Genomic DNA, 26,002 nt, shown 5'->3' on the forward strand with positions numbered 1-26,002 from the left:
TATATATATATATATATATATAAAATGAATAAATAAATAAATATATATATATATATACAAAGAAAGTAAATCATATGTGAAGCACTATAGCAACCAAAGTGACAGATCTAAATGTAGATGCGAAATGCGAAGGCAAACAAATAAGGATATATAAAGCTCTAAAAATAAAAATATGAATTTTTCTAATTTTAGGGACGGCCTTCTTCAGGACACTTAGAATATTTCGTAGAAATGAAAACTAAATAAATAAAAATAGGAACAAATACAAATTAACTAGCACTAACCTCACAGCAAAGGATAAGACAGCCCCCCCCCCTCCCCACAAAAAAACAAAAAACCACAAACTACACAATAACTCCAAAACAAACCAGAAGTAACATGCGTTACATGGTGCAAAAAAAAAAACAACAACAAAAAAACCCAACACCAAAATCAAAAACAAAAAGCCCACAAACCCCCCCCCCCCAACCCCCCCCCCCCCCCCACCCAAACCATCCCTTCTCGACGAGAGTTAAGACTCAGATTTTGAAATAATCCACAGAATACAGGCGAAAGAGCCAAGGAATAAAGCACTATCTACCTTAGTACTTTAGTGCACCACGAGCACTAAATCATCGTCGGAACACACGGGGTTTCTGTCCGAATGCTGTGTAACTGAGAGAAAAACCCAATCTAATTAAAATTAGATCCTATGATCCGCTCATCTACATGTACCATCGGTACACAGGTGTAGTGGAAGTAGATGAGCGGATCTTAGGATCTAATTTTAATTAGATTGCATCGCTCTACGTCACAATCAAAAGTAAAATTACGGCGGAACCATGTTTCCGTTTTCCGAAATGTGATATTCTTTTAACGATATCGGTGTGATTTTTAAGCTGATATTTTGTAAAAAAGGGAAAGTAAAAGTTAGAAAGGAATCGATGAGAAAACAAAGATTAGATGACCGACATTTTGGTGGATGAGGGCATGTCATTTACTTTGTACGTGTTTGTGAAAGTTACATACAAAACTATCGTAATAGTTAGCACATTCCTGCAACAAAATGAAATTTTCAGATCTAGAGCTTGTATTGCTTTAAAAACTTTTGATCAGGATCAGGATGTCTTTGGCATATCAGCAATTCTTCATTATTTGTATCAACATTTTCGATAACGAAACACATAAATCATATGCGTGAAATTAAATGTGCAAAATAACACATGTACTTCATTATAACTTATCGTTTCAGGTTGTGGACTTGTTGCTGATTGAATGTACATCAGGTACCAATATCTCTGATGTACTAACGTAATCTTTCTGTTAAAATATGTATTTTTCGCGTTTGATTCAATTTTTTAAAAGTTTAATTTGGAGTAAGTCAACTTACATTCCATGGCTCTTCTGGCACAGCAATTACTCAGACGTACACAAACTTAACTATAAGGTACGTATATGTAGCAACAGGGGGTCTGCCCATTTTAAGCAACAGGGGGTCTGCCCATTGTAAGCAACAGGGGTCTGTGCCCATTGTAAGCAACAGGGGGTCTGCCCATTTTAAGCAACAGGCGGTCTGTGCCCATTGTAAGCAACAGGGGGTCTGCCAATTTTAACCAACAGGGGGTCTGCCCATTTTAAGCAACAGGGGGTCTACCCATTTTAAGCAACAGGGGTCTGTCCATTTTAAGCAACAGGGGGTCTGCCCATTTTAAACAACAGGGAGTCTCTCCATTTTAAGCAACAGGGAGTCTGCCCATTTTAAGCAACAGGGGGTCTGCCCATTGTAAGCAACAGGGGGTCTGCCCATTTAAAACAACAGGGGGTCTGCCCATTGTAAGCCAATTGTAAGCAACAGGGGTCTGCCCATTTTAATCAACAAGGGGTTTGCCGATTTTAAGCAAAAGGGGGTCTGTCCATTTTAAGCAACAGAGGGTCTGCCCATTTTGAGCAACAGGATATCTCTCCATTTTAAGCAACAGGGGGCCTGCCATTTTAAGCAACAGGGGATCTGCCCATTTTAAGCAACAGGGGGTCTGCCCATTGTGAGCAACAGGGTGTATGCCCATTTTATTATTTAATGCAAAGTTGGTTTTTGTTATGTACAGAAATAGGCTGCGCCCCACTTTTCTTTAGAAAAAGTGATTTGTAGTGGACATGTAAAATTTAACCTATTTATGACTTGAAATGAAAGATCAAACTTCGCCCCTTCCTCCACGATTGAGGATTTAGAGGTCTTAGGATTATTTTTTTTTATTATTTTGCTGACACAATGTCTAAATCTTATCAAAGAAGTCTTACGCTAGATATGAGCCTCGCATATCTCTGTCTATTCTGTACAATGACCTTGACCTTAGCTTCAGCTCCTGCGTGGTATACTGACGTACTGCCTGGTGATTTTGTCTAATAACTCTTTCCTTTACAAAGAAATAAAGCGTCCCGGGTAGATGTTCTAATCTTTACTGCTGATCTTGCCTATCATCAATGGCATTTATCTGAAATCACTTACCTTTGCATTTTTTTCCTTTTCCTTTTAGTGACACAAGATTTATAACCGTCAGATTATATGAGCTGGATATTGAATAAGGATTTAATATTACCCTGACTCTTGGAAGAGTCATTAACATAAGAAGATCACATCTGAATAAATTGATCTTTCAATATCTGATTTACTGTTGCAGATAACCATTTAATATTTACAACATACTCTTGCTCATTCCAAATATTTGGAAGTCTACACATGTTTAAAATTCTTTGAATGCAGTCAATCCATGGGGTTTTAAATCCATCTTTATATTGCGTACAAAAATATCTATAGATAATACAAACAATTTTATTTTCCATCTTTATATTGAATACAAAAAAATCTATAGATAATACAAACAATGTTATTTTCTGGACATAACAATTTTATCCAGTATGTAGTCAGTCTCTTGTAAACCTTGATGTACATCGGAAAACGCCCAGTTTTTCCATAGATCGTATAATTCGAAGTTGAGCTTTTAAAATTTAAAATAGTTTGCAGAAAAAAAAGTTCAATTACATTTCGTTCCCCTTCATAACATCCTTAAGTAAAACAGGTACAACTTTGTTAAATAGGTGAAGTTGACATTCTACAGTCTCTATAATAGCCTAGAGCATATATCTTGACTTCAATGAAAGGTGAAGATAACAAACAGTGATCAATCTCATAACTCCTATAAAGAATACAAAATAAAGAGATGGGCAAACAAGGACCTCTGGACATACCAGAGGTGGGAGCAGGTGCCTAGGAGGAGTAAGCTTCCCCTGTCGACCGGTCACACCCACCGTGAACCCTATGTCTTGTTCAGGTAAATAGAGTTATCCGTGACAAAATCAGTGTGCCAAGAACGACCTAACAATCGGTATAAAACATGCCAGACAGCATTTGACCCAGTGATTGGTTGTACTGGCAAACTAGATCATTACAACGACCACAAAATTTGCGAAATGCCGACTTTTTAAAACGAGACTGATGAAACACATGTGTTGTGTTCACAATAAGCTGGAACTAGAGGTACTGGTATGTACCGGGGTACATGTGGCCAACAACGGTATAGTCAAGTCCGATAACTCTTAATAAGAATACAAATTTGAAACAAAACAAATATGTATATAAAAATATATGTAATTAAGTATGGTTCCACATAAAAATCAGGCAAAATCGCATTTTCGTGATAAGTCCATGTTCACGAAATGAACCCAAACTTAGCATACTAACTCACCGTAATATGTTTACTCACTCATGTCACTCACTTAATTTATATCGTCCCTTCGTCGTGATGTAACGAATGGTATGTCTAATTACTGTACAATCGGTAAAACGTATGAGTTTACAAAACGGTATTTTGATGATTAAAAATGATAAGACATACCATAGTTTCAAAGAAATTATAAAACAAATATTTCATTCAATCAAGAAAACATTTAATATAAGATAGATTATAAAAAAATGTTTTACATTGTATGGTTTATGAGGGTCGAATACCATTTTCGTCATTTAGGCAACCTCGAGTAAAATATAAAATGGCAGGTGCAGACTTAAGACTTCCATATGGTGTCAAATAAATTGTACAATGTTTTTAAATTCGTTATCTTAATAGTCAGCCCAGACAATATTTTAGTCACATACGGTTCTAGTCATAATAGTCAACCCAGTCAATATTCTAGTCACAGTCGGTTCTAGTCATGATAGTCAGCCTAGTCAATATTCTAGTCACCGTCGGTTCTAGTCATAATAGTCAACCCAGTCAATATTCTAGTCACAGTCAGTTCTAGTCACGATAGTCAGTACAGTCAATATTCTAGTCACATTCGGTTCTAGTCATAATAGTCAGCCCAGTCAATATTCTAGTCACAGTAGGTTCTAGTCACAATAGTCAGCCCAGTCAATATTCTAGTCTCAGTCGGTTCTAGTCATAATAGTCAGTCCAGTCAATATTCTAGTCACATACGGTTCTAGTCATAATAGTCAGCCCAGTCAATATTCTAGTCACCGTCGGTTCTAGTCATGATATTCAGCCCAGTTAATATTCTAGTCACAGTCGGTTCTAGTTATAAGTCAGCCCAGTCAATATTCTAGTCACAGTCGGATCTAGTCATAATAGTCAGCCCAGTCAATACTCTAGTCACAGTCGGTTCTAGTCATAATAGTCAGTCCAGTCAATATCCTAGTCACAGTCGGTTCTAGTCACAATAGTAAGTCCAGTCAATATTCTAGTCACAGTCGGTTCTAGTCATAATAGTCAGCCCAGTCAATACTCTAGTCACAGTCGGTTCTAGTCATAATAGTCAGTCCAGTCAATATTCTAGTCACAGTCGGTTCTAGTCATGATAGTCAGCCCAGTCAATATTCTAGTCACAATCGGTTCTAGTCATAATAGTCAGCCCAGTCAATATTCTAGTCACAGTCGGTTCTAGTCATAATAGTCAGCCCAGTCAATATTCTAGTCACAGTCGGTTCTAGTTATAATAGTCAGCCCACTCAATATTCTAGTCACAGTCGGTTCTAGTGATAATAGTCAGCCCAGTCAATATTCTAGTCACAGTTGGATCTAGTCAGAATAGTAAGCCCAGTCAATATTCTAGTGACAGTCCGTTCTAGTCACAATAGTCAGCCCAGTCAATATCCTAGTCACAGTCGGTTCTAGTCACAATAGTAAGTCCAGTCAATATTGTAGTCACAGTCGGTTCTGGTCATGATAGTCAGCCCAGTCAATATTCTAGTCACAGTCGGTTCTAGTCATGATAGTCAACCCAGTCAATATTCTAGTCACAGTCGGTTCTAGACATAATAGTCAGCCCAGTCAATATTCTAGTCACAGTCGGTTCTAGTCACGATAGTCAGTACAGTCAATATTCTAGTCACATTCGGTTCTAGTCATAATAGTCAGCCCAGTCAATATTCTCATCACAGTCGGTTCTAGTCACAATAGTCAGCCCAGTCAATATTCTAGTCACAGTCGGTTCTAGTCACAATAGTAAGTCCAGTCAATATTCTAGTCACAGTCGGTTCTAGTCACAATAGTCAGTCCAGTCAATATTCTAGTCACAGTCGGTTCTAGTCACAATAGTAAGTCCAGTCAATATTCTAGTTACAGTCGGTTCTAGTCACAATAGTCAACCCAGTCAATATTCTAGTCACAGTCAGTTCTAGTCACGATAGTCAGTACAGTCAATACTCTAATCACAGTCGGTTCTAGTCATAATAGTCAGTCCAGTCAATATTCTAGTCACAGTCGGTTTTAGTCATGATAGTCAGCCCAGTCAATATTCTAGTCACAGTCGGTTCTAGTCATGATAGTTAGCCCAGTCAATATTCTAGTCACAGTCGGTTCTAGTCATAATAGTCAGCCCAGTCAATAGTCTAGTCACCGTCGGTTCTAGTCATAATAGTCAGCCCAGTCAATATTCTAGTCACAGTCGGTTCTAGCCATGATGCAGAGACACTGCTGTACTATAAGCTTATACTTTCATGTTTAGAATAATTTTTTTTGTTCTGATACTGGTTTCATAATGAATTTAAATGAGATATTTTCCCTTTTATTTACATTGAATAAATCAAATACAATTTAGTTTAGTTTAAACAATATTTATTTGTAAATGATTCGATAATAATGTTTACAAACAATGTCTTATACATGTAATAGATTGAGAAACAAGCCAAAAGGCTTATATTAATCTCGCTCTAATATTAATCTCGCTCTAATATAGTAAATACAATTTACAATGTATAAACTAATAACTGCTCATTTTATACAATGAATAACAATTAAAAAACGATAAAAAATTGAATCACAATACTTGAAGATTAACACTGCGGTATACCGTGGGAAGTGCCGCGGTATTGTGTAAACATCACGATGTGCCACAGTGCTTTCGTTCCTGAGGTACCCAACTCCAGCTGGAATACAATATAAGTAGAGTTCTCTTGTTTATGAATCGAACAATTTATTGGCTAGTTCCGTTAAATTTTGTTCAATTAACAAATCCTTCAACATCTTCATAGATATACCGGACTCTATCAACAGTCCAGGGTGTTGTTGGTTTACACTTTTGTTGTCTCGATATTTGTTATAGTAAATTTTTGGATATCCTTTTAGAAGTATCCCGATCACAATGGGATTCTCCCCTATAATCTGAATTAAAGGTGATCCGGAAGCCCCATGAGCCGTGCTTGTGGAACAGTGGAAGAGAATGTGGTCTTTCGATAATTTGCACTCAGAATACTCTTCCTTAACCCTTGATGCTTTTTCACCTAATTCAGTAAACAAGTCAACAGCCTCCCTCTTGATTTTGTTAAGTGCGTTTTCGTCACGAATGATATCACATGCAGGATCAAATTGCAGTATTCCACCTCCAGGGTGTCCCAACACATGCAGCTTTTCGGGAAGATTGATACTGGCCAGAGGAAGAGATGGAGGTAAAGGACGGTCTAGAGCGTCTAATTCTAGTTCCAGGATAGCAATGTCGTATTTTACGGATACAAAAGGCGCATCATAACTAAATGTAAAGACCTGACCTTCGTTTTCATCAATATATCCAAATTTGATTTTGCATTGCTGCATTATTTGGCGTCCGATCTTTGCTGTGTCACCTGAAAGTAAAAGGCATTGACATTATAAGTTAGTGTGAATGGCATGGAACCTTATGCTATTGTAATCCACACCATCTATTCTTTATGTGCTTTTCATATTAACTCAATGACGTATAGGCCCCAATAAATCCTCGTTCTAGTCGTCTGACGTTTGATTTGATTGCGAGTTATCATCGCTTACATTGTGATGCCATGATGCAACACTGTGGTTGAAAACACTGAGCCGTTGAATAATTGAAACTATAGTTTACTATAGAAATATACAACGGATATGCTACAACATTTCAGAAACCTCAGATCATCTCTTGGACTTCATTTCGACTAATATAGATTAGTTTTCGTGCGGGAGATTCCTACACTGCAAGACGATTAGTTCACAAAGTAGTGTGCCTTGACTAGTACTCCATACCCTGAAAACTATTATTAAAAGTATTCCCGACTGTTGATAGAAACATTCTGGTACACACATCTGTATAGTTCTCGAATTACACTTTTACGTGGTGCAAAATCACCATACACCTAGTATATAGCATGACATTGCCAACTATAGCGTAGTGCTGTGTTCAAATATGTTTATGAAAACATGGAAATATCGAAAAGTGCTCAATCTCATAAACCTTACAAAGAATACAAAATTAAGAGTAGGGCAAACACGGACCCCGGAACACACTACAGGTTGAATCAGGTTCCTAGGAGGAGTAAACATACCCTGTCGACCGGTCACAATAACCGCGAGCTCTCTATCTTGATAAACAGAATAATCCATAGTCAAAATCAATATGTACAGAATGGCTTAACAAATGGCATAAAACAAGTCAGGCAATATTCAACATAATGACAGGTTGTATTGGCAAATTACATGTAGATATAGAAATTGTGAAATGCTGATTGTAAACAAGACCATTAAAACCATTGTAACATCAACTAATTTGTCAGCATCCTGCCTCGATTTAAAAATTCATCACACCCAAAACCTGCTCTCGCGTATCGAATCAGTTGAGAGACATAAACACCATATATATGTGATAATGGGAGATTGCTACATAGATATATGAAGTTGACAATGGAGAAGCTGAAGTCATCCTGCTAGAGAGCTGAGCTGCTATTTTGCTATTAGCAGCTATGTTGAATAACATATTTAGACATGAAGCAGATTTGGAGCTCTGATGGCCTCTCTTCACAATACTATCCTACATGCATTTGTCAGGAGTTGCCGAATGAAATGGAATGATCGACTGTTAATGTAACAATATTTTACCTCAAAATACTATACTAAGTGTAATCGATTTAATTGTGTATATAATTGTTATATTGTTTATTTGGACAAATAGGAAGCATTATTTTCAACTATCTGTGTAAATATTTCACAAATATTTCCTGATTGCACCCGAAAACCCATCTAATCAGATAAATGCATGTCCTTACGATAAAATGATATTCTGTGACATGTCTACAGGAACTTCTAATTAAAAACAAATAAAACGACAAGACATGAATAATATGCAAGATACAAGTGCAGTTCATTATGTACAGTTGTATATTCTACTCTGGATTATGTGTTTGTTTGTTTGTTTTACTTCCTGTATATTTAATTTTACAGTGTTTTTAAATGCATTCTTGAATTATAGGATAACGGTTTTGGTCCACATCCTTGTTCACATCAGACTAGCGAAATCAATTTACAATGATAATGACAAGCTTGACGCCACCACGAGACACTATTACGCAATATGTAGTTGACCTAATATGGAAAATACTTTGTTAGGAAACTTCATGGAATTTGATGAAAACGTACATGTATATTCTAAAGTACATGTAGTTCAGTAAAACACTATGTGACAAAAGTATTTTATCAACAACTTAAATTCCGTTTTATCAATGTAGTGTTCTCCAATGGTATCTGATGAACAGAGGTCCTGTGTCACAGTAGGAGTTTGTATGATAACTCTGTTATAACTATTACGACCCTGAGAGCCACGCATAGGCAGAAAATATCAAAATTCCCATATTTTAACAAGGACATCCACCTTTAATCATTTCAACCCCCAACCCCCCAAAAAAACACCCAAGTGTCTTAGACAATCCTTCGTGGTGATAGCGTTGTAATAGCAATTCTTCATAAACTTTGACACGTAAAATCTGAAGGGGGACTGAGGGAGTTCAAATAAGCTAAAGTTTGAATATGTATCGCTTTATATAATAATAACATTAGCATTACTTAATAGTGCCGAGATAAAAATCACTCTGATATTACAAAACCCACAATACAAAATCACTGACATCACAATGGCAAGATTCCTAAAACTAAGACCGAGTTCAGTTTGGATGAAACGGTGAAGATAGCGAACACTGACCAATTCCATAACTCCTATAAAGGTGAAGATAACGAACAGTGATCAATCTCATAACTCCTATAAAGGTGAAAATAACAAATAGTGACCAATTCCATAACTCCTATAAAGGTGAAGATAACGAACAGTGACCAATTCCATAACTCCTATAAAGGTGAAGATAACGGACAGTGACCAATTCCATAACTCCTATAAAGGTGAAGCTAACGAACAGTGACCAATCTGATATTACTCATACAAAGGTGAAGATAACGAACAGTGTTCAATCTCATAACTCCTGTAAAGGAGAAGATAACAAACAGCGACCAATCTCATAACTCCTATAAAAGGTGAAGATAACGAACAGTGGTCAATTCAAAAAATAGAAAATAGAGGGCTGGGCAAACATGGACTCCTGGATATACCAGAGGTGGGATCAGGTGCCTTGGAGGATTCTAAAATCTTTTATGTATTGAATGTATTGTGAAAAAGTTTTAATTCAAATTTGACATTTTTAGCCTTAGATCGAGAAGGTTATTAAAACACAAGTAAGTATAAGAAAGATGGCTTTGCTACTAACAATAAATTACTATTTAGAGAGAAATAAACGAGATATTTACCTGAATTTTGTGATTGTATAAAGTCTGTAAGACACCAGCTTCCATCCTCTAACATCCTCCCGGAAACGGTTTTCCATAATGATTCTGTAATGTTTTAAAGAAAGAAAGCCATACTTGAGGTGTTTTTCAAATTCGTTTTTGAAATGATCCTGAAAATGACACAACAAGGGCTAGTAAAGCGACTGCTTTCTGCCCCTGATTCAGAATTTGAGAATAGACTATAAAATTACCAAATAACAATTAATAACATCACACCATTTCAAGATTGTAAAGCATTCATTATGACGTATTTATTTAGTTGACATCACGAAAATTACGTCATTTCACATTTGTTACTATTTCAGAAATTGGAAAAATGAAGTATGTGATGTCATTTTATATTGATTGGTAAACGGAGTGCAGTGTTGACAAGACACGCAGATAAAATTTACTGATATAATGCTAAAACAAAGAGTGAAGAAGACTTTAAACGTTTAGCTGTGTGTTAGAGAAATCAACTAAGGACAAATGCGTCGTAGAAACAATGATTTCATTTCGGAAATGCTATGGTCGTTATAACGATCTAGTTTAACAATGCAACCTATCATTGGGTCAAATGCTGTCTGCTGATTATTAGGCCGTTCGTGGCACACTGATTTTGACTACGGATAACTCCGTTTACCTGATCAAGATATAAGGCTCACGACGGGTGTGACCGGTCGACAGGGGATGCTTACTCCTCCTAGGCACCTGATACCACCTCTGGTATGTCCAGGTGTCCGTGCATGCCCAACTCTCTATTTTGTATTGCTTGTAGGAGTGATGAGATTAATCACTGTTCGTTATATTCGCCTTTCACTAACAATCCTACTGTATAATGTAGATATCACATCTACTACTGTGAGATTATTAGAGACTTGCATCATTCGGATTAAAAAAAAAGTTTTATGAGGAACATATTAACAAGTATCGAATATAGACATTTTTATATAAAATCCTCTTGTGGTGCGATACAAATTAGTTAAACGAACTGGATGCCAGATTTACCGAATATGTCCTCTACCACGTGATAAGCAGTCACTACATATCTTTCACCAACTCTAAATCCGGTTCCGGTCCCCTTTCCAGTCGTTATACAACCGATACGTTGACCACAAAGTTTTCTGAAGATAATGTCGCCATCTCTATACGAAAACGCACTGTTCTGGGCCTTACGGAGATTCTCTCCTTCTCTCTCTATAGATGTGGTCTTCTATATTGCAAGAAAATAACTATCAATTATCAAATGCCAACACAGATTTTGAGACTAAGGCTTTCAAAGGCGTCAAGAATATCTGTAGATTGATTTTATATTGACGCTGTGTTCAATTTACATGTATACCGTAACTGTATCGGGTTGCATGTTTTCTTGCAGAACGATGTTAAGGAGGTATGTTACACCAGATAAATTTGATGTAGATGAAAAGTAGAGGATATGTACAACAATATAAAGTTGAAAATTTTCAAAGTTACTTTATTTTGTCAAAAAATACAGTTTTAGTAGAAGGTAATCTGAATAAAATTTAAAACCCCTGTTGGACTCGAACCTGTGACCTACAGTTCAGCAGTCGGTATTCTAACCTACTGAGTTACCCGGCTAGGTATTCAAATGGAAAAGGAAAAGTCAAATATTGCTGATATCGATTTTTTCATCCATGTTTTTAAAGGAAGTAAGCCATTATGACGATGTAAAGTACTACCTTAAATCATTAACAAATTTAAAATTGTTATCCTGTATTCAGAAATTACATTTAGAATAGAAATAAAAAATAAGCGTCATTGACGCGATACTGAAATATCATTACGTTCATATTATTTCTACATGTCGTTTTATTTTCTAAAAATGAAATAATGAAATTACCTGGAAACTTGTTTCTTTGGCCATGATTTTGTTGTGGCTTCCAATAGCGATATTTTCTGCTGTCACATGTAGCTCCTTTATATGGATTTCTGAAAATGTATTCAGCCGTCTATACCTCACACAAATAATATTAAGATATGTGTTCATTATGGATCTCTAAAACTTGTAAGGAAACAAAATATTTACAATGTATACACGTTACTGCATTATGTAATTGGTTTGGTATTCATAAATAGGTAAATTTGTATAAGATATTTCTAGATTATGAAACATTTTGCAGATTTCTTAAAATGCTTTAGATTCTAACTCATTTTTATTGATGTATCTGCGATTCATTAAATATCAAATTTGGCGCTTTTACTATTGTCGTAGTTTGGTCATACCCCCATTTCACATTCTCCAATATAACCCACTATGTGGTAAGTAAATTATACCTGCTTTAATATGGACTGCATCTTTATTACTTGGATTTTCCTCATTATGGGGTACATCTGAAAGTAATAAAAGAGATAATTCTAAATGTGTATCTTATAATAGGACAGATATTACATGTAATTGCAATAGAAAATTTGCATTATGTTTTATGGAATAGTGCTAATTGAAAAAAATATATCATGTACACATTATAATTGTACCTTAACATAACACATATGGGTCGAACATATCTACCGGATCGTTTTTCAAAAAATTCGAAACCTTAGGACTTGATTTTAAGATTTCTTTTTAAAAGTGCATAATTTACATGAATAGAAATTTTGTTTTATGTTTGGTGAATGTTTCTTATCCGACAAAATGTTAACATTTCCAGCACTCCAAATTACCCAATATACTCGAATTAACTATAAATATGTAGTAATTAAACTATAAATATTTAGTAATTAAACTATAAATATGTAATAATTAAATTAGGAATATGCAATAATTAAAATATATAGAGATATGTAATAATCAAAAGAGAAATATGTAGTAATTAAAACAGAATTTGACTCTACTTTTTTGGTACACTGTTTTTGCCTATAATAGCTCTAAAACTTCATTGTTATTTCGGGTTTCAAACATTTCGGTTGAGCATTACTGACGAGACATGATTTGTTGAAATGTGCATCTGGTGCATCAAAATTGGTATCGTATAAGTTTTACATTATGACCCCTGGGTCGAGGCCTCTGCTGGTGGACTGTTAGTCACCGAGGGTCTCTACAGCCCAGTAGCTAAGTACTTCGTTAGTTACTAGCTTGAAAATACGGATGTATGTTTAAATGCTGTTATAAAATTTAGAAATTCATTTCAAAATTCAGGGTTATCTCCCTCACGCATAGCTATTATCCTTAAACGAATTTGACTTCACTTTTTTGGCACACTGTTTTTGCCTATATTAGCTCTAAAACTTCATTGTTATTCCGGATTTCAAACATTTCGCTGAAGAGACATAATTTGTGGAAATGCGGATCTGATGCATCAAAATTGGTACCGTATAAGTTTTACATATATAGGCTTTTAAGGATGAATGAGATATTTTTCATAATGCATGATTCACAGCTCGACTATTGCTTAATGTGAGAAAGTAAGAATTCAGTCAGCTGATATACCGTCTTCTGAGAGAAGTCTCGAGTCACTGTCGCTTCCATTTCTTTGTCTCGACATTGTATTCTCTGTGAAAGAAAAAACAAACAAACAAAACAAACGAAGAGTAAGATTTGCTTGTTATAATCATTGAGGATTAATAGCATTTGTTGAATCGAACTTAAAGTTCTTTGAATATAAATCTATTATGAACAGAAAACAATATCAATGCATTGAAAATCATGCATAGAATAAACCTGAAGGACAACAGAAAAAAAACTCCCACACAGTTGCATCAACTATTGGCACGTAAATCAACAAAGAACTATGATTCATGAAAGTTTGTGAAATTCCATGAAAATCTAAATTGCATTTTAACTGCATCGTCAAGACATTGTCAGTACCATAGAAGAACATGACACCTACATGTACCTAGCCGTATATAGCCATCTATCTTGTAAACTATTCTACGCGACGTTTGTGACTTTCTCTTTGAAAATCCCTACATTTAGCATGACATCCACAATGTATATGTAGTATTAAGTCTCACATTCGACTTCTGATCCTATTCACTTCACTATGGGGATATACATTTAGCATGGCATCCACAATGTATATGTAGTAATAAGTCTCACATTCGACTTCTGATCCTATTCACTTCACTATGGGGATTTACATATTGCATAGCATCTTAAACATGAAACCTACTCTGATAACATAACTATCATCCTCTAAATCATTTCTGTCGTTGCCAACTTGGTTAGTTTGTATATTGTTTAACGTGCCGTTCATATGGAGACGTCTCCATTGCCGATGAAGGGTTGTAAAATTTAGGTCTATGCTTGTCACTTACGATCTTCGAGCAGGGAGGTATTTTTATCACCCCACACTTACTGTGAGACGGGGTCTCGGTTTTTGCGGTCTCATCAGAAGGACCGTCCCATTTTTCACCTCTTAAGACAAGCAAGAGGTATCGACAATCTACTCTAACCCGGATCCCCACGGAATAAATCATTTCTGTAATTTTTATAACGATATTATCTCATTTTATATAAAACGTAGTGACCCTTACTTAAGTTGAAACTCTCCTTTCCGGAGTTCCGCCGGATTAGATCAATCGGCGCATATAATTATTTTCATCTTTCGAATGTCATCGCCAGGCCATAAACTGAGAATGTGCTTAATTCTAAATTTCGAATCCAACAAAGTTTTGAATTAATTTTCACAAACAAATGAATTTTCAGTATATGTTTGTATTTGAGTTCTTTGTAATTGTCCCGTGAGGATCCGGGTTAGAATAAGTCCATAGTACCCCCCCCCCCTGCTTGTCGTAAGAAGCGACTAAATGGGGCGGTTTTCTATCGGATGAGACCTCAAAAACTGAGGTCCCATTACTCAGTAGATGTGACACGATAGAGATCTCTCCCTGCTCAATGTCCATAAGTGCCGAGTATAGGTCTAAATTTTGCTCCCCTTCACCGGCAATGGTGACATCTCCATATAAGTGAAATATTCTCGAGAGGGACGATCAAACAATCAATCTTTGTAAATCAGCATTTCTTTAAAATACCTGTGCTATATAGATCTTATGATATAAGAAATCAAAATTTTTACTAAAGTCTATTAACAGTTTATGCCAGATACTTACTTTTCCTTTTCCAAACGAAGAATGCTGAAAATAATGAGACATAACATTTACGATGTTGACTTACCATATCAAAATATCATACAATATTTTTTACATGAAATACATTTTCCCTGTAGATAACATCATTGTTACGAAACATAAAGAGGTGTGATTATGATGACAAGATGTGGTTGACGTTAAGTAGTCTAGGAGCACTGTTCGTTGCTTGATACAGCAGGTAATACACAAAGCGCCATGTATGATTGATTAGAACATACATGTAAGCCAGACTATGCACCACAACAACAGCAAGGATGGAATAAACTGTAATTTTGTTCTCGTCCTGCATTTTGTAGGAAAGCCAGAATTACAGAATAAGTGGTACGTTCGCGATCCGATAGCATCCCATGTGTTTCTTAACATTTATGCGACCCTCTCCAATGTTGCCATCAGAATCTTCCTTAATGTAACCTTATTACTAGAATGATGCCCTCTCTGATGATATGTTTGGGCCAATTTGCGATTTTTGACAAAGTTTATAACTCTATTCTTCTCGACCCTCTCAGTAATTTCTCACATGACCGATATCTTATTCATGTTTATGCATTCGGTGACTCTGTACACCTCAGCTCATTCCATATAATGATTTTTGAGATGTTCTCATCAGCGTCCTAAACCCATGAAAGACCTTGGATTTCCAAATAGAAAAGTTCCCATAATCAAAATGACTATGAACATAGAATCTGTGTTGAATGACCAGGTGGAAGTATAGCATTCTCAAGAAGTATAACGCATTTTCAGTATAGGATTCATACAGCCCCGGACAAGGAGCCTGAATCAAGGTACATGATTTTAGAATTCTTGTAAATATCACCCTCTTCAATTCAATTAACCGAACAATCACTTTGAATTCTAGATGCAGATGCTTTGTGACCATGTGGCTTCATCAGTTTTCAATGAATCCCAAATTTCGTTATTTTCTTGTTTTACAGACCATCGAAATCAAATATGATTTTGACTCTTCAAGGTATAACGGAGAATAGATTACTACTAAATGAAAAATACAGGAAAACTGATGCTAACAAAAACACAGTAATGTGTATAAATGTGATCTAAAGAATTGACAGTTTCTACTCACTCAAGATTAATGACATCGTGATCACAGCGATGATACTTAACGCTATACAGACAATAAGTATGACGTTGCTGTCTTCTGACAACTGATCTGCAAAAGAAACCAAGTACAGTGAAACTTCTCTAAACCGGCCGGCTCTCGGACCAGAAAAAATGGCCGGTTTAGAGGGATGGCCGGTATACCGAGAATTTAGCAATTATAGACATTTTATCTCAATATTCACAAAGTAGGTACTGTTCACTTTGATCTGGTGATCTATGATCAATTATCGGTGGAGATCAAATTAGTCCGCTTGTACCTAAAGATAATTATGAATTACAAGAAATATTCTTGCTGAAATCATCTAATTTTAAACTGAAAATATATAACAGGATACATAAAGAAAACACAGAGGCCTATTATTGGAATCCCTCTTACCTATAAAAACTCTGTTTACATTCATCGCTTATGTCATTAAGAATTTTGTTTAGACGTTTTTAAAAAGTACAGTAGTAAATATGAAATTGTAATTTGAATATTTCTTTGGAATTTTTTAGTCCATGGAAACCAAGAAAATTAATCTATCTTTTAATAATTATCATTAACAGTCATGGGTTTGTTCTTTATTAACTACCGCTGATATCCATACGAAAGTATGGTGAAACAATATGGCGTTTGATACGGTATTCATTCAATACTTTCCTAACTGTTTTTTACATTTTGTACAGAATTTGGAAGGGTCTCTTGGATTAGCTAAGTGTCAATTAACACGCTTGACAGCACAGGTAAACAATAGAAATTGAAGAGGCCACTAGTGTTTTTCACACCTCCGATGGATAATTTCATACCTGGCCAGTCGGTCAGTCCATTTGCACACCTGGACGATCTTAATTAACCTTTGGCCAAGATTTTCTTGTCTTCAAAAAGTGGCCGGTATGTTAAGGGTAAATTACACATGTTTGTTAACAAATGTACTTTAAAAAGTGGCCGATGTCCGGTTTTCAGGGGTGGCCGGTTTTGTAAGACTTTCTTTGTAAGGAAATGTTAAGATTTCTGCCGGGACTTTGAAAATCGGCCGATATTCAGGGAGAACCGGTATTCTGAGGGGCCGGTTTGGAGAAGTTTCACTGTATTACTATTGCATACCTGTACTCATCTAATCTTGGTACTCTCAATGCTATACAATCACATATTAAAGAACACATTTTTGACATACAAAATCCACACCTGGACTAAAAAGTAGTCGATTCGTGAGAGTATGTTCTGCGTATGATAAATATTTGAATAGGGACAGGCTGCTGAGAAATAATTTAATGTTATAGGAGTTACAAGGATTTGAAAAGTATCGTCAATACGACCTCGATTGGGTCAAATGCTGTCTGACGTGTTTCATACCGATTGTTAAGCCGTTTTTGACACACTGATTTTGACAGCGGATAACTCCGTTTACCTGATCAGGATATGGGGCTCACGGCGGGTGTGACCGGTCAACAGGGGATGCTTACTCCTCCTAGGCACCTGATCCCACCTCTGGTGTGTCCAGGGGTCCGTGTTTGCCCAACTATCTATTTTGTATTGCTTGTAGGAGTTATGAGATTGATCACTGTTCGTTATCTTCACCTTGCATCGATTATAATTAGCATTCCGCAAATTATATTGTCGTTACAAGGATCTCTTGTGGTAGTCTTCAATTCGACATTTAGATATATCGACGACGTTTTGTCTATTAACAATAATAACTTTCATTCATATGTCAATTCGATATATCCCTGTGAGCTCCAAATAAAAGACACCACAGAGTCGTCCACCTCTGCTTCATACTTAGATATTTTATTGAAAGTAAACATTAACAACAAACTGAAAACTCAACTGTATGACAAACGGGATGATTTCAGCTTCTCCATCGTCATCTTCCCATATCTATGTAGCAATATTCCATTATCACCTTCATATGGTGTTTACAAATCCCAACTGATTCGATACGCAAAAGCTTGTTCTGAGTATAGTCAGTTTTTAAATCGAGGCAAGCTACTGACAAACAAGTTGATGGTACATGGGTTTCAACAGTCTCGATTGAAGTCAGCCTTTCGCAAATTCTAGGGCTCACGGCGGGTGTGACCGGTCGACAGGGATTCTTACTCCTCCTAGGCACCTGATCCAACCTCTGGTGTGTTCAGGGGTCCGTGTTTACCCAACTATCTATATTGTATTGCTTATAACAGTTATGAGATTGATCGCTGTTCGTTATCTTCACCTTTCATTTGCGTATTCACCATTTAAATCGAACGCAGTCTGACTTGCTTCATAACAATTGTGAGGCCGTTCTTTATGTACTAATATGAACTACGAATTGTTCAAGATAAAGGGCTCACAGCGGGTGTGATCGTTCCTCAGAGGATGCTTACTTATCCTAAAACCCTGATCCAGCCTCTGATGTTTTCCGGGGTCCGTGTTTGCCCTTCTCAATTTTCATTTTTTATAGGATTCAAAAGATTGATCACTGTTCCTTACCGTCATTTTCTGCATTACTGTAATTTTACAATAGATTGACTGAATAGTCTACTTTTACTGGCATAGAGAATATCTTCTATCAGATATACATACCCTTAATAGCGTAGTCGTCATTCTCCTTTGATTCTTTGTCTGGGATTTGGATTTCTGCCTTTGTTGTTGTACTTCTGCTTGTAATATATTATATACATGCATATATATATATATATATATATATATATATATATATATATATATATATATATATATATATATATTACATACTTTGGTAAATTTAATGTAATTTTCCAACATCGTGAGATGTTTCAATTTGATATATTTACTTACGAATCTTGCACTTTCGGGATACAGTTCACTGTGTACTGTGGTCTGAAATATCCGATAGGGCAGGCTGGAATACATTGATAGGCTGAAAGTAAAGAGGGATGAAACTGAATGTACGACTTAATTGCTAAGTTTATGAAAGGAGATTAGGGCAAAATGAAATTGAGAATAAATTATAGTAACTTTCTGTCAGGAAATACAAAACTCTGAACGTCTATCATTACCACAATTAAGTCATTAATATTTACCCATGTATAAAAAAAGCCATTTATAAACGTAACCATTTGAAAAACATCTTAGTTTTCTTTTTACGCCTGGGGTGATTGTTCACAATTATGCATATGCAAGGAGATAATACATGTAGTTTGAACATAAAAAGCTATGATTCGTCATTCACGATATATTGTCATAGTTACCAAGTGTCCAGCTGTAGCTACGATAATTTGCATTTGTATTATTTCCGAAACTATCATATGTTGTTAGCGAAGGGATATAATAATCCCATCATAGAACAAAGACTGACATCACATTTGATTTTTATCATATGATTTACTTGAATGAAAGGTGAAGATAACGATCAATCTCATAACTCCTATACGCAATACAAAATAGAGAGTTGGATAAACACGGACACCTGGGTATACCAGTGGTGGAATCAGGTTCCTAGGGTGGGCTAAGTTTCCCCTGTCGATCGGTCACACCCGAATCTGATAGTAAAACCTTTACCTAGGGCTTTCAGGATAGTTTATATGTGTCCATGCTGCCTTAGATCTCATTTGAGAAATTTTCATTCATAGAGACGTTACACGGTTTAGTTGAAGTGCCACAAATTTTGATCTATACATGACGATTAGAGTCAAAGATAAAGCAGTGGGGTTATTCAACGGGCTACCATGTACTTTAATTTGACACTTCTAATGCGAACACTTAGTGAAGAAAAAGATATTATTACGCTAGATGTGTTATGTTTGACGTGGTGCCGGAATTGAGAATCAGATCTGTGAGTCGGGAAGCGAGCGCCCTAACCACTGGGTACATATGCTAATATAACGGGGTATTACATGATCGAATAATTCTGTCCTTTCCGATTGGATGCGATCCAAAACCTAGGAAAAATAAAGTTGTATTTACCTGTATATGAATATTGGTGAATATAGCATTTGATTTCTCCAACATCGGGCCGAAAAAAAATTGGGTAATTCAAAATTCATACCATTGTTGTCTTTTGTTTGTTTTTCAGGGAAATCTCTCATAATTTTATGTATGCTACAAGGGCCAAAATAGAATAATTTAGGAGATCGTTCATCATTTCAGCAGCAATTTTATGGAACTTATTATAGGAATTCTTTTTTAGAAAATACAACCACATCTTTTAAATCAGACAATATAAAAAAATCTTGATCCTCAATCATACTCATGTGTTTATGGTATCGTTTTATGTACTTATCTTCTGTACGCATATTTTATATATTCTCGACATGTATATATGTTGTAGACAGGACCACAATGTAAAATTAGTTTGTATGACTAATTGTGCAATCCTGTTTAAATAAGGGATATCATTATTATGTTTTTGCGTCTCTATTCAATGACCTATCTTGCGCTAAAATTGTGAAAACGTGCGCCTTCAAGAAAGAACTGGAGTAACGATAATAGAATTAAAGTAGAATCGAATCGGATCTAAAGATGACCAATCAGGTGTCGTTTGGTAAGTTTGACATGTTTTAGTAGCCGGTTTCGATGATTCGAATTTGTGTGACCGGTCGACAGGGGATGCTTACTCTTCCTGGGTACCTGATCCCACCTCTGGTGTGTCCAGGGGTCCGTGTTTCCCCAACTATCTGTTTTGTATTGCTTATAGAAGTTATGAGATTGATCACTGTTCATTATCTTCACCTTTCATACAGTCACATAATAAACAAAATTTGCATCTCTGATAACTTTGACTCAACTGAATACAAAGATAGTGGACGAAGTATCGTTTCGTAGACTATGGTAGCCAGTTCCGATGTTTTTGAATTTTTCAATCATATATTACAACAAGAATTGGTCACTTCTGTGATATGATGTTTTGGCTATCGTACTCTCGAAGTCACAACAATCACATCGCCCTCTGGGCCCGGTGAATACTGTATTTACCATGTAGCTAAAACATAGTATTGACCCCCCCCCAAAAAAACAACATTATTTTATTGTAGTATTTACCCGACAAGGTAGTAGTTACCTGGATAATGCAATCGTGTATATTACAAGATAAAGTAACATTGGTATATATACCTTGATTCAATTCCTGCCCTTCATTACATGGCAACGCGACACATCCTCTTTCGTTGGACTTGGGTTGGTAGCATGACCTGTGATGGGGATTATCCAACAAATATTGCAGTGACCTATATCCTCTGGTGTAGTCACAGCGGCACATCCGGTCAGTGGTATCATTGCCTTCGTCACAAATCTCCTCGCCTTCATCTTCACATTTTGCCTTTTTGTACATGCAGGTAACTTTTTTGTACTGGTTGGACATCTGTCCACTGGGCTGGTAGTGTGTGCTTGGACATCGTCTTGGAAGAAGACTATAGTCAGAAGAAAACACCGGAAAGGTCCCTGAAAGAAAAGTAATCTGAAAATTGTGAAATGGACATATAATATGTGGGCTACTTGTAGTCTTTTAATGTTCTACTTCAGAACCCGGTCGAATCTAACATTATACTTAAAAATACAATATGAGATAATTTTTCGTGACTTTTCAGGTAAGATCCACCTCCGTCCTAATTTTTTCTACAAAAACCTTGGGATAATCTAGATCTGATTTAGAGTTGGCATATTTTGATAGTTCTTGGTAGATAGATATTACATTCATGTACGCTACGTTATCGTAGAAAAGGAAGGGAAAATATGAATCAATATCGGAAATATACATGTATCCCAGGACCTTTACATTAATGGTTAGGTGATCTAACCACAGAACTAACCAGGCCGATGTACGAAGTCTTGAAATTTTACAATATAAAATCCAAACCTATTTCAAATGTACATAGGCTCTCCATATCGAAGAGATTTAAACTAATTTTACAAAAAATGACAGAAACGTCCCGTGTGATGTTTCAAACTGAAGTTACGACTATTCCATTCGGATGATGAAAGGTGAAGATAACGAACTGTGATCAATTTCATAACTCCTATAAAGGTGAAGATAACGAACTGTGATCAATCTCATAACTTCTATAAAGGTGAAGATAACGAACAGTGATCAATCTCATAACTCCTAAAAGCAATACAAAACAGAGAGTTGGGCAAACACGGACCCCTGGACACACCAGAGGTGAGATCAGGTGTTTAGGAGGAGTAAGCCTTGAGCCCTATATCCTGATCAGGCGATGATACGTTGGATGCCGAAAGTTCGCTATTGTCGGAGTTAGTACATGCACGAAAATGAGTGGGTAATAATTCCCGATCTCCTGACATTCATTTAAACGAATTATACGGCAATTCGTCTCAACATAGGGGATGAGTAGTCCTCCTAGGCACCTGATCCCACATCTGGTATGTTAGGAGTTGCTATCTTCTTAATTTTGTAATCCTTATAGGAGTTAAGAGATTGATCTTTGTTCGTTATCTACACATTTTCATTGTTTAAAAGATATCTCAACTTCGATGAAAGCATACACATGACAATAATGGGACATCTCCCCTTTCCTAACCTTTTTGAACAATATACTTATCAATAGTTTTAAATATACTAAGTCCGTTGATTCTTACATTCTCCGGCTGGTCAACTCCCTTAATATTTGATGACAATGTAGTGGAAATGTTACTAGTAGTTTGTACCAAGCGATTACCCCTCCCTTCTAATGTCTAATGGGATGGATTAAACGATTTACTAATTGTTTACTTATCAGGAAAATTCAAATAGTTAGAAAGTGAACTTATTCTATGCCCCCTTTGAACAATTATGTAAAACATAATACAAATAATTAAATAGGTTCAATATCACAAACCTTTGTTTATGTATATCGGAGCAACACAAGCCTCTTTTATTTCATCTACTTGATTCTTCAGACAGTGATACCATGCTGGGTCATCACATAACTCCTGGGCTCGAGTATCCCAGACTGGTAGACTCGGACATGGCTCATTAAACACCGCAGATACCACCTGTGTGACATATCATTATATATGAATTCAATGTTGCTTAGTGAATGAATATATTTTTGGATATTTTTTATACATGCTTTATTTTCCTGTTGGAAATTGAAATGTACACATGATATTGTAGGAAAATGAACTTTCCTACAGGAATGTAAAATAAGAGATAAAAAAGGATCACGTTAAACAATAGAAACGGAAATGTTTGAATTTGAATGGTAAATTTGACTCAATCCAACCATTAAACCTTGGTACATCAGGTACGGAGAGCTATCAATGCAAGGTGAAGATAACGAACAGTGATCAATCTCATAACTCCTACAAGCAATACAAAATAGATAGTTGGGCAAACACGGACCCCTAGACACACCAGAGGTGGGATCAGGTGCCATGAATCATTCGAAGCGGACATGAGGCTATATTGTTACAATAAAGAAACCCATAGAAATACCACAAACAAAGGATAAAGAGATAGCTAACAGTTACCCCCAACAATCTATAAGTATATCTCTAAGGACACCAACTCATCACGCCTGTGTCGTGAATGTACTTTTCATTTAGCGGCTCTACTGGGACGAACGACGTACTATCGATTACATCTCAAAGTAAACAATAGATAATATAATATACCTATATTTTCATGATATACAATTATAATGTATTAATTACCACCAACTGGACAATCCATGGTAACAGCCAGGTCATACACACACTATCAACCATCTCCAAATTTATCGTCCATTCTTTTCTAAACAATTAATTCATGTGGTACACCTTCCTAAAACTGAATTACACTGAAAACAGATACAACAAAATTTCAAGAAAATTAATTTTAAAAAAGATAAACATTTGATATGTTTCATTCATTAATCACAAAGTATTACCTTCACGATCTCGATCAATATAATAACATCTAAAACGAAAGTACTCTTTTATGTGTATTCTATATATAGCTGAAATCGTTAAATGTCCTACACATGGTGACTGTCCTGTATCTTCACCTCTTTTTACGTCTTATCTATACTTTATTTTGTTATGAATGTCATTTTGATAACTTTTTCACGATTTTTTTTAAAACTTAAAACTACCTCTCTATGTTATGTTAAAACAGTACAAAATACACTACCAAACTCCACCAGTAAGCTCTGTTACTATGTATAACAAAGTGAAGGTAACGAATAGAGATAAATATAAAGAATCTCAGTCAATGGCATTTGTATACATATTACCAAATCAGGAATCCCGAATTTCTGTGATGAACTTCGATTACGTTATAATTCACGGGTCTAACAAGGAACAGCACTGATCCTTAGGGCATTACATGTGACTTCTGTTTCAGTGTAGTACGACTCATTGAGGGTGTCGACTCGTTATTTGGGAGGGAGTAGATGTCCTGTATTTACATAACGGACAGTGCTCAGTATAATGTTAAAATTTACAGATGATTAATATAAAATGCAGTTCAGTCGATAGCAAAACAAGGGCCGTAGCATTAATAGTTCTTACGTAATTGTAATGTTTTAAAGCATTATACGTATTATTATCCATTCAGTTTAAACCGGATAACCTAAAATAGCGCATGCTCTAATTCAAGCAATGTTAAATCATACATACGATATATATTAAAGTACCTCGTCAGTACAATGTAAACTGACTTAGATCATCTTCCATTTTTATCTTAAGTCTTCCCTATCAGTGGTATCATACGCTAGACCTATGTTTATATCTCTTACTAACACCTAGCAAGACAAATCATGGTGTTAGGAATGAGTCATCATATCATATTTTGCGCTATTTTTTGAATACATATTCATTGAGAAACATCTTTATTAAAAAGAACGTTTTAAAGACATTTTTACAGATGCATAACAATAAACTAGTTATAGAGCGCACTAAGTGTAGTATCCTTATATCAATGGCCAATCATAGAGGAATTAACACATGAACAACAGATGTTTAGTTTTAAAACAATTATTGATTGACCTTTGATTACTTGATAAAAATAAGTGGTTTTCAGTGAATCATTTGATGAAGAATCAAAAATTGATTCATTTATGCCACCACACTGTATTAAATACCTGGGGTTTCCTTTCCATTTCTCAATGAAAAGTCACTATGACCACTACCTAGTCAAATAGATTCAGGTTGTAGAATATTCCATCTTTCTTATTTTTGTATTACATACAAGTGCTTGAGCACAACTACAATGTTGTAGGATTGACGTTTTAATTCTTCACCTCTTAATATGAGGGTATATGAAAATAAAATAAAATAGACAGTTGTTAATTTCATACAGAGAATATTAATGTCAAGTAAGACAAACAAGGACATGGGGAATCTCAGAGGTGGGATCACATGCCTATGAAGAGAGAGCATCCCCTGTTAAACAGTCACACTGGCGGCCTTATAAAGTCTAAATGCAGGTGATAATGGACAATTGCTACATAGATATGGAAGTTGATGATGGAGAAGTTGTTCCCGTTGGTCATAAAGTTGAATTGTTAGTTTACAATCAATAGTTCTGCTCAGTAAATGTTTCAAATATTAAGCAAATGTTCACTGGGATATACATGTATCGAATAGAAATAGGATAAAAGTGAACATTGTTAAAAAATAAAATGTCATCAATATATATAAATGACACATTTAATGTTTTTTAAATTGGTCAATTTTGGGCTGTTTTTGCCCCGCCCCGAAAGCCCCAGGGGTGCCGGAGTCCTGTAATTTACAATTGATGTCCTCTTTGTCCCAAATATGTTTCATGCCAAATATGAAAGGAAGTGGACTGGTAGTTATC

General features: G+C 35.8%; 1 protein-coding gene across 4 annotated transcripts; it reads right to left on the reverse strand.

Moving 5' to 3' along the window:
* Window positions 1-6,072: 6,072 nt before the first annotated feature.
* Window positions 6,073-24,613, reverse strand: LOC125655555 (uncharacterized). Of its 4 annotated transcripts, none has more exons than XM_056145325.1 (14): window positions 24,435-24,612; window positions 23,875-23,999; window positions 23,058-23,214; window positions 21,337-21,663; window positions 19,063-19,144; window positions 18,829-18,902; window positions 16,249-16,335; window positions 15,132-15,155; window positions 13,510-13,572; window positions 12,357-12,413; window positions 11,923-12,011; window positions 11,070-11,274; window positions 10,044-10,127; window positions 6,073-7,093 (listed from the first exon to the last, which is right to left on the reverse strand). In XM_056145325.1, exons 2-14 carry the CDS (start codon window positions 23,926-23,928, stop codon window positions 6,432-6,434), a joined length of 1,965 nt encoding a protein of 654 aa, XP_056001300.1. In that variant the 5' UTR covers window positions 23,929-23,999; window positions 24,435-24,612; the 3' UTR covers window positions 6,073-6,431. The 4 variants fall into 4 exon arrangements, with proteins under 4 accessions (XP_056001300.1, XP_056001299.1, XP_056001302.1 ...); XM_056145324.1 differs by lacking the exon at window positions 24,435-24,612 and adding an exon at window positions 24,090-24,164; XM_056145327.1 differs by lacking the exon at window positions 23,058-23,214 and having other exon boundaries at window positions 24,435-24,613.
* Window positions 24,614-26,002: the final 1,389 nt, after the last annotated feature.

Source organism: Ostrea edulis, chromosome 7, assembly GCF_947568905.1.
Source record: "Ostrea edulis chromosome 7, xbOstEdul1.1, whole genome shotgun sequence".
Classification (NCBI taxonomy): Eukaryota; Metazoa; Mollusca; class Bivalvia; order Ostreida; family Ostreidae; genus Ostrea; species Ostrea edulis.

Coding starts and splice junctions, on each gene's coding strand:
- LOC125655555 (XM_056145325.1), bottom strand. CDS start 23,928: ATGGTTGATAGTGTGTGTATGACCTGGCTGTTACCATGGATTGTCCAG. Junction 12,012..12,356: donor TGCAGTCCATATTAAAGCAG/GTATAATTTACT, acceptor ATACATTTTCAG/AAATCCATATAAAGGAGCTA. Junction 11,275..11,922: donor CCAAAGAAACAAGTTTCCAG/GTAATTTCATTA, acceptor CTTGCAATATAG/AAGACCACATCTATAGAGAG.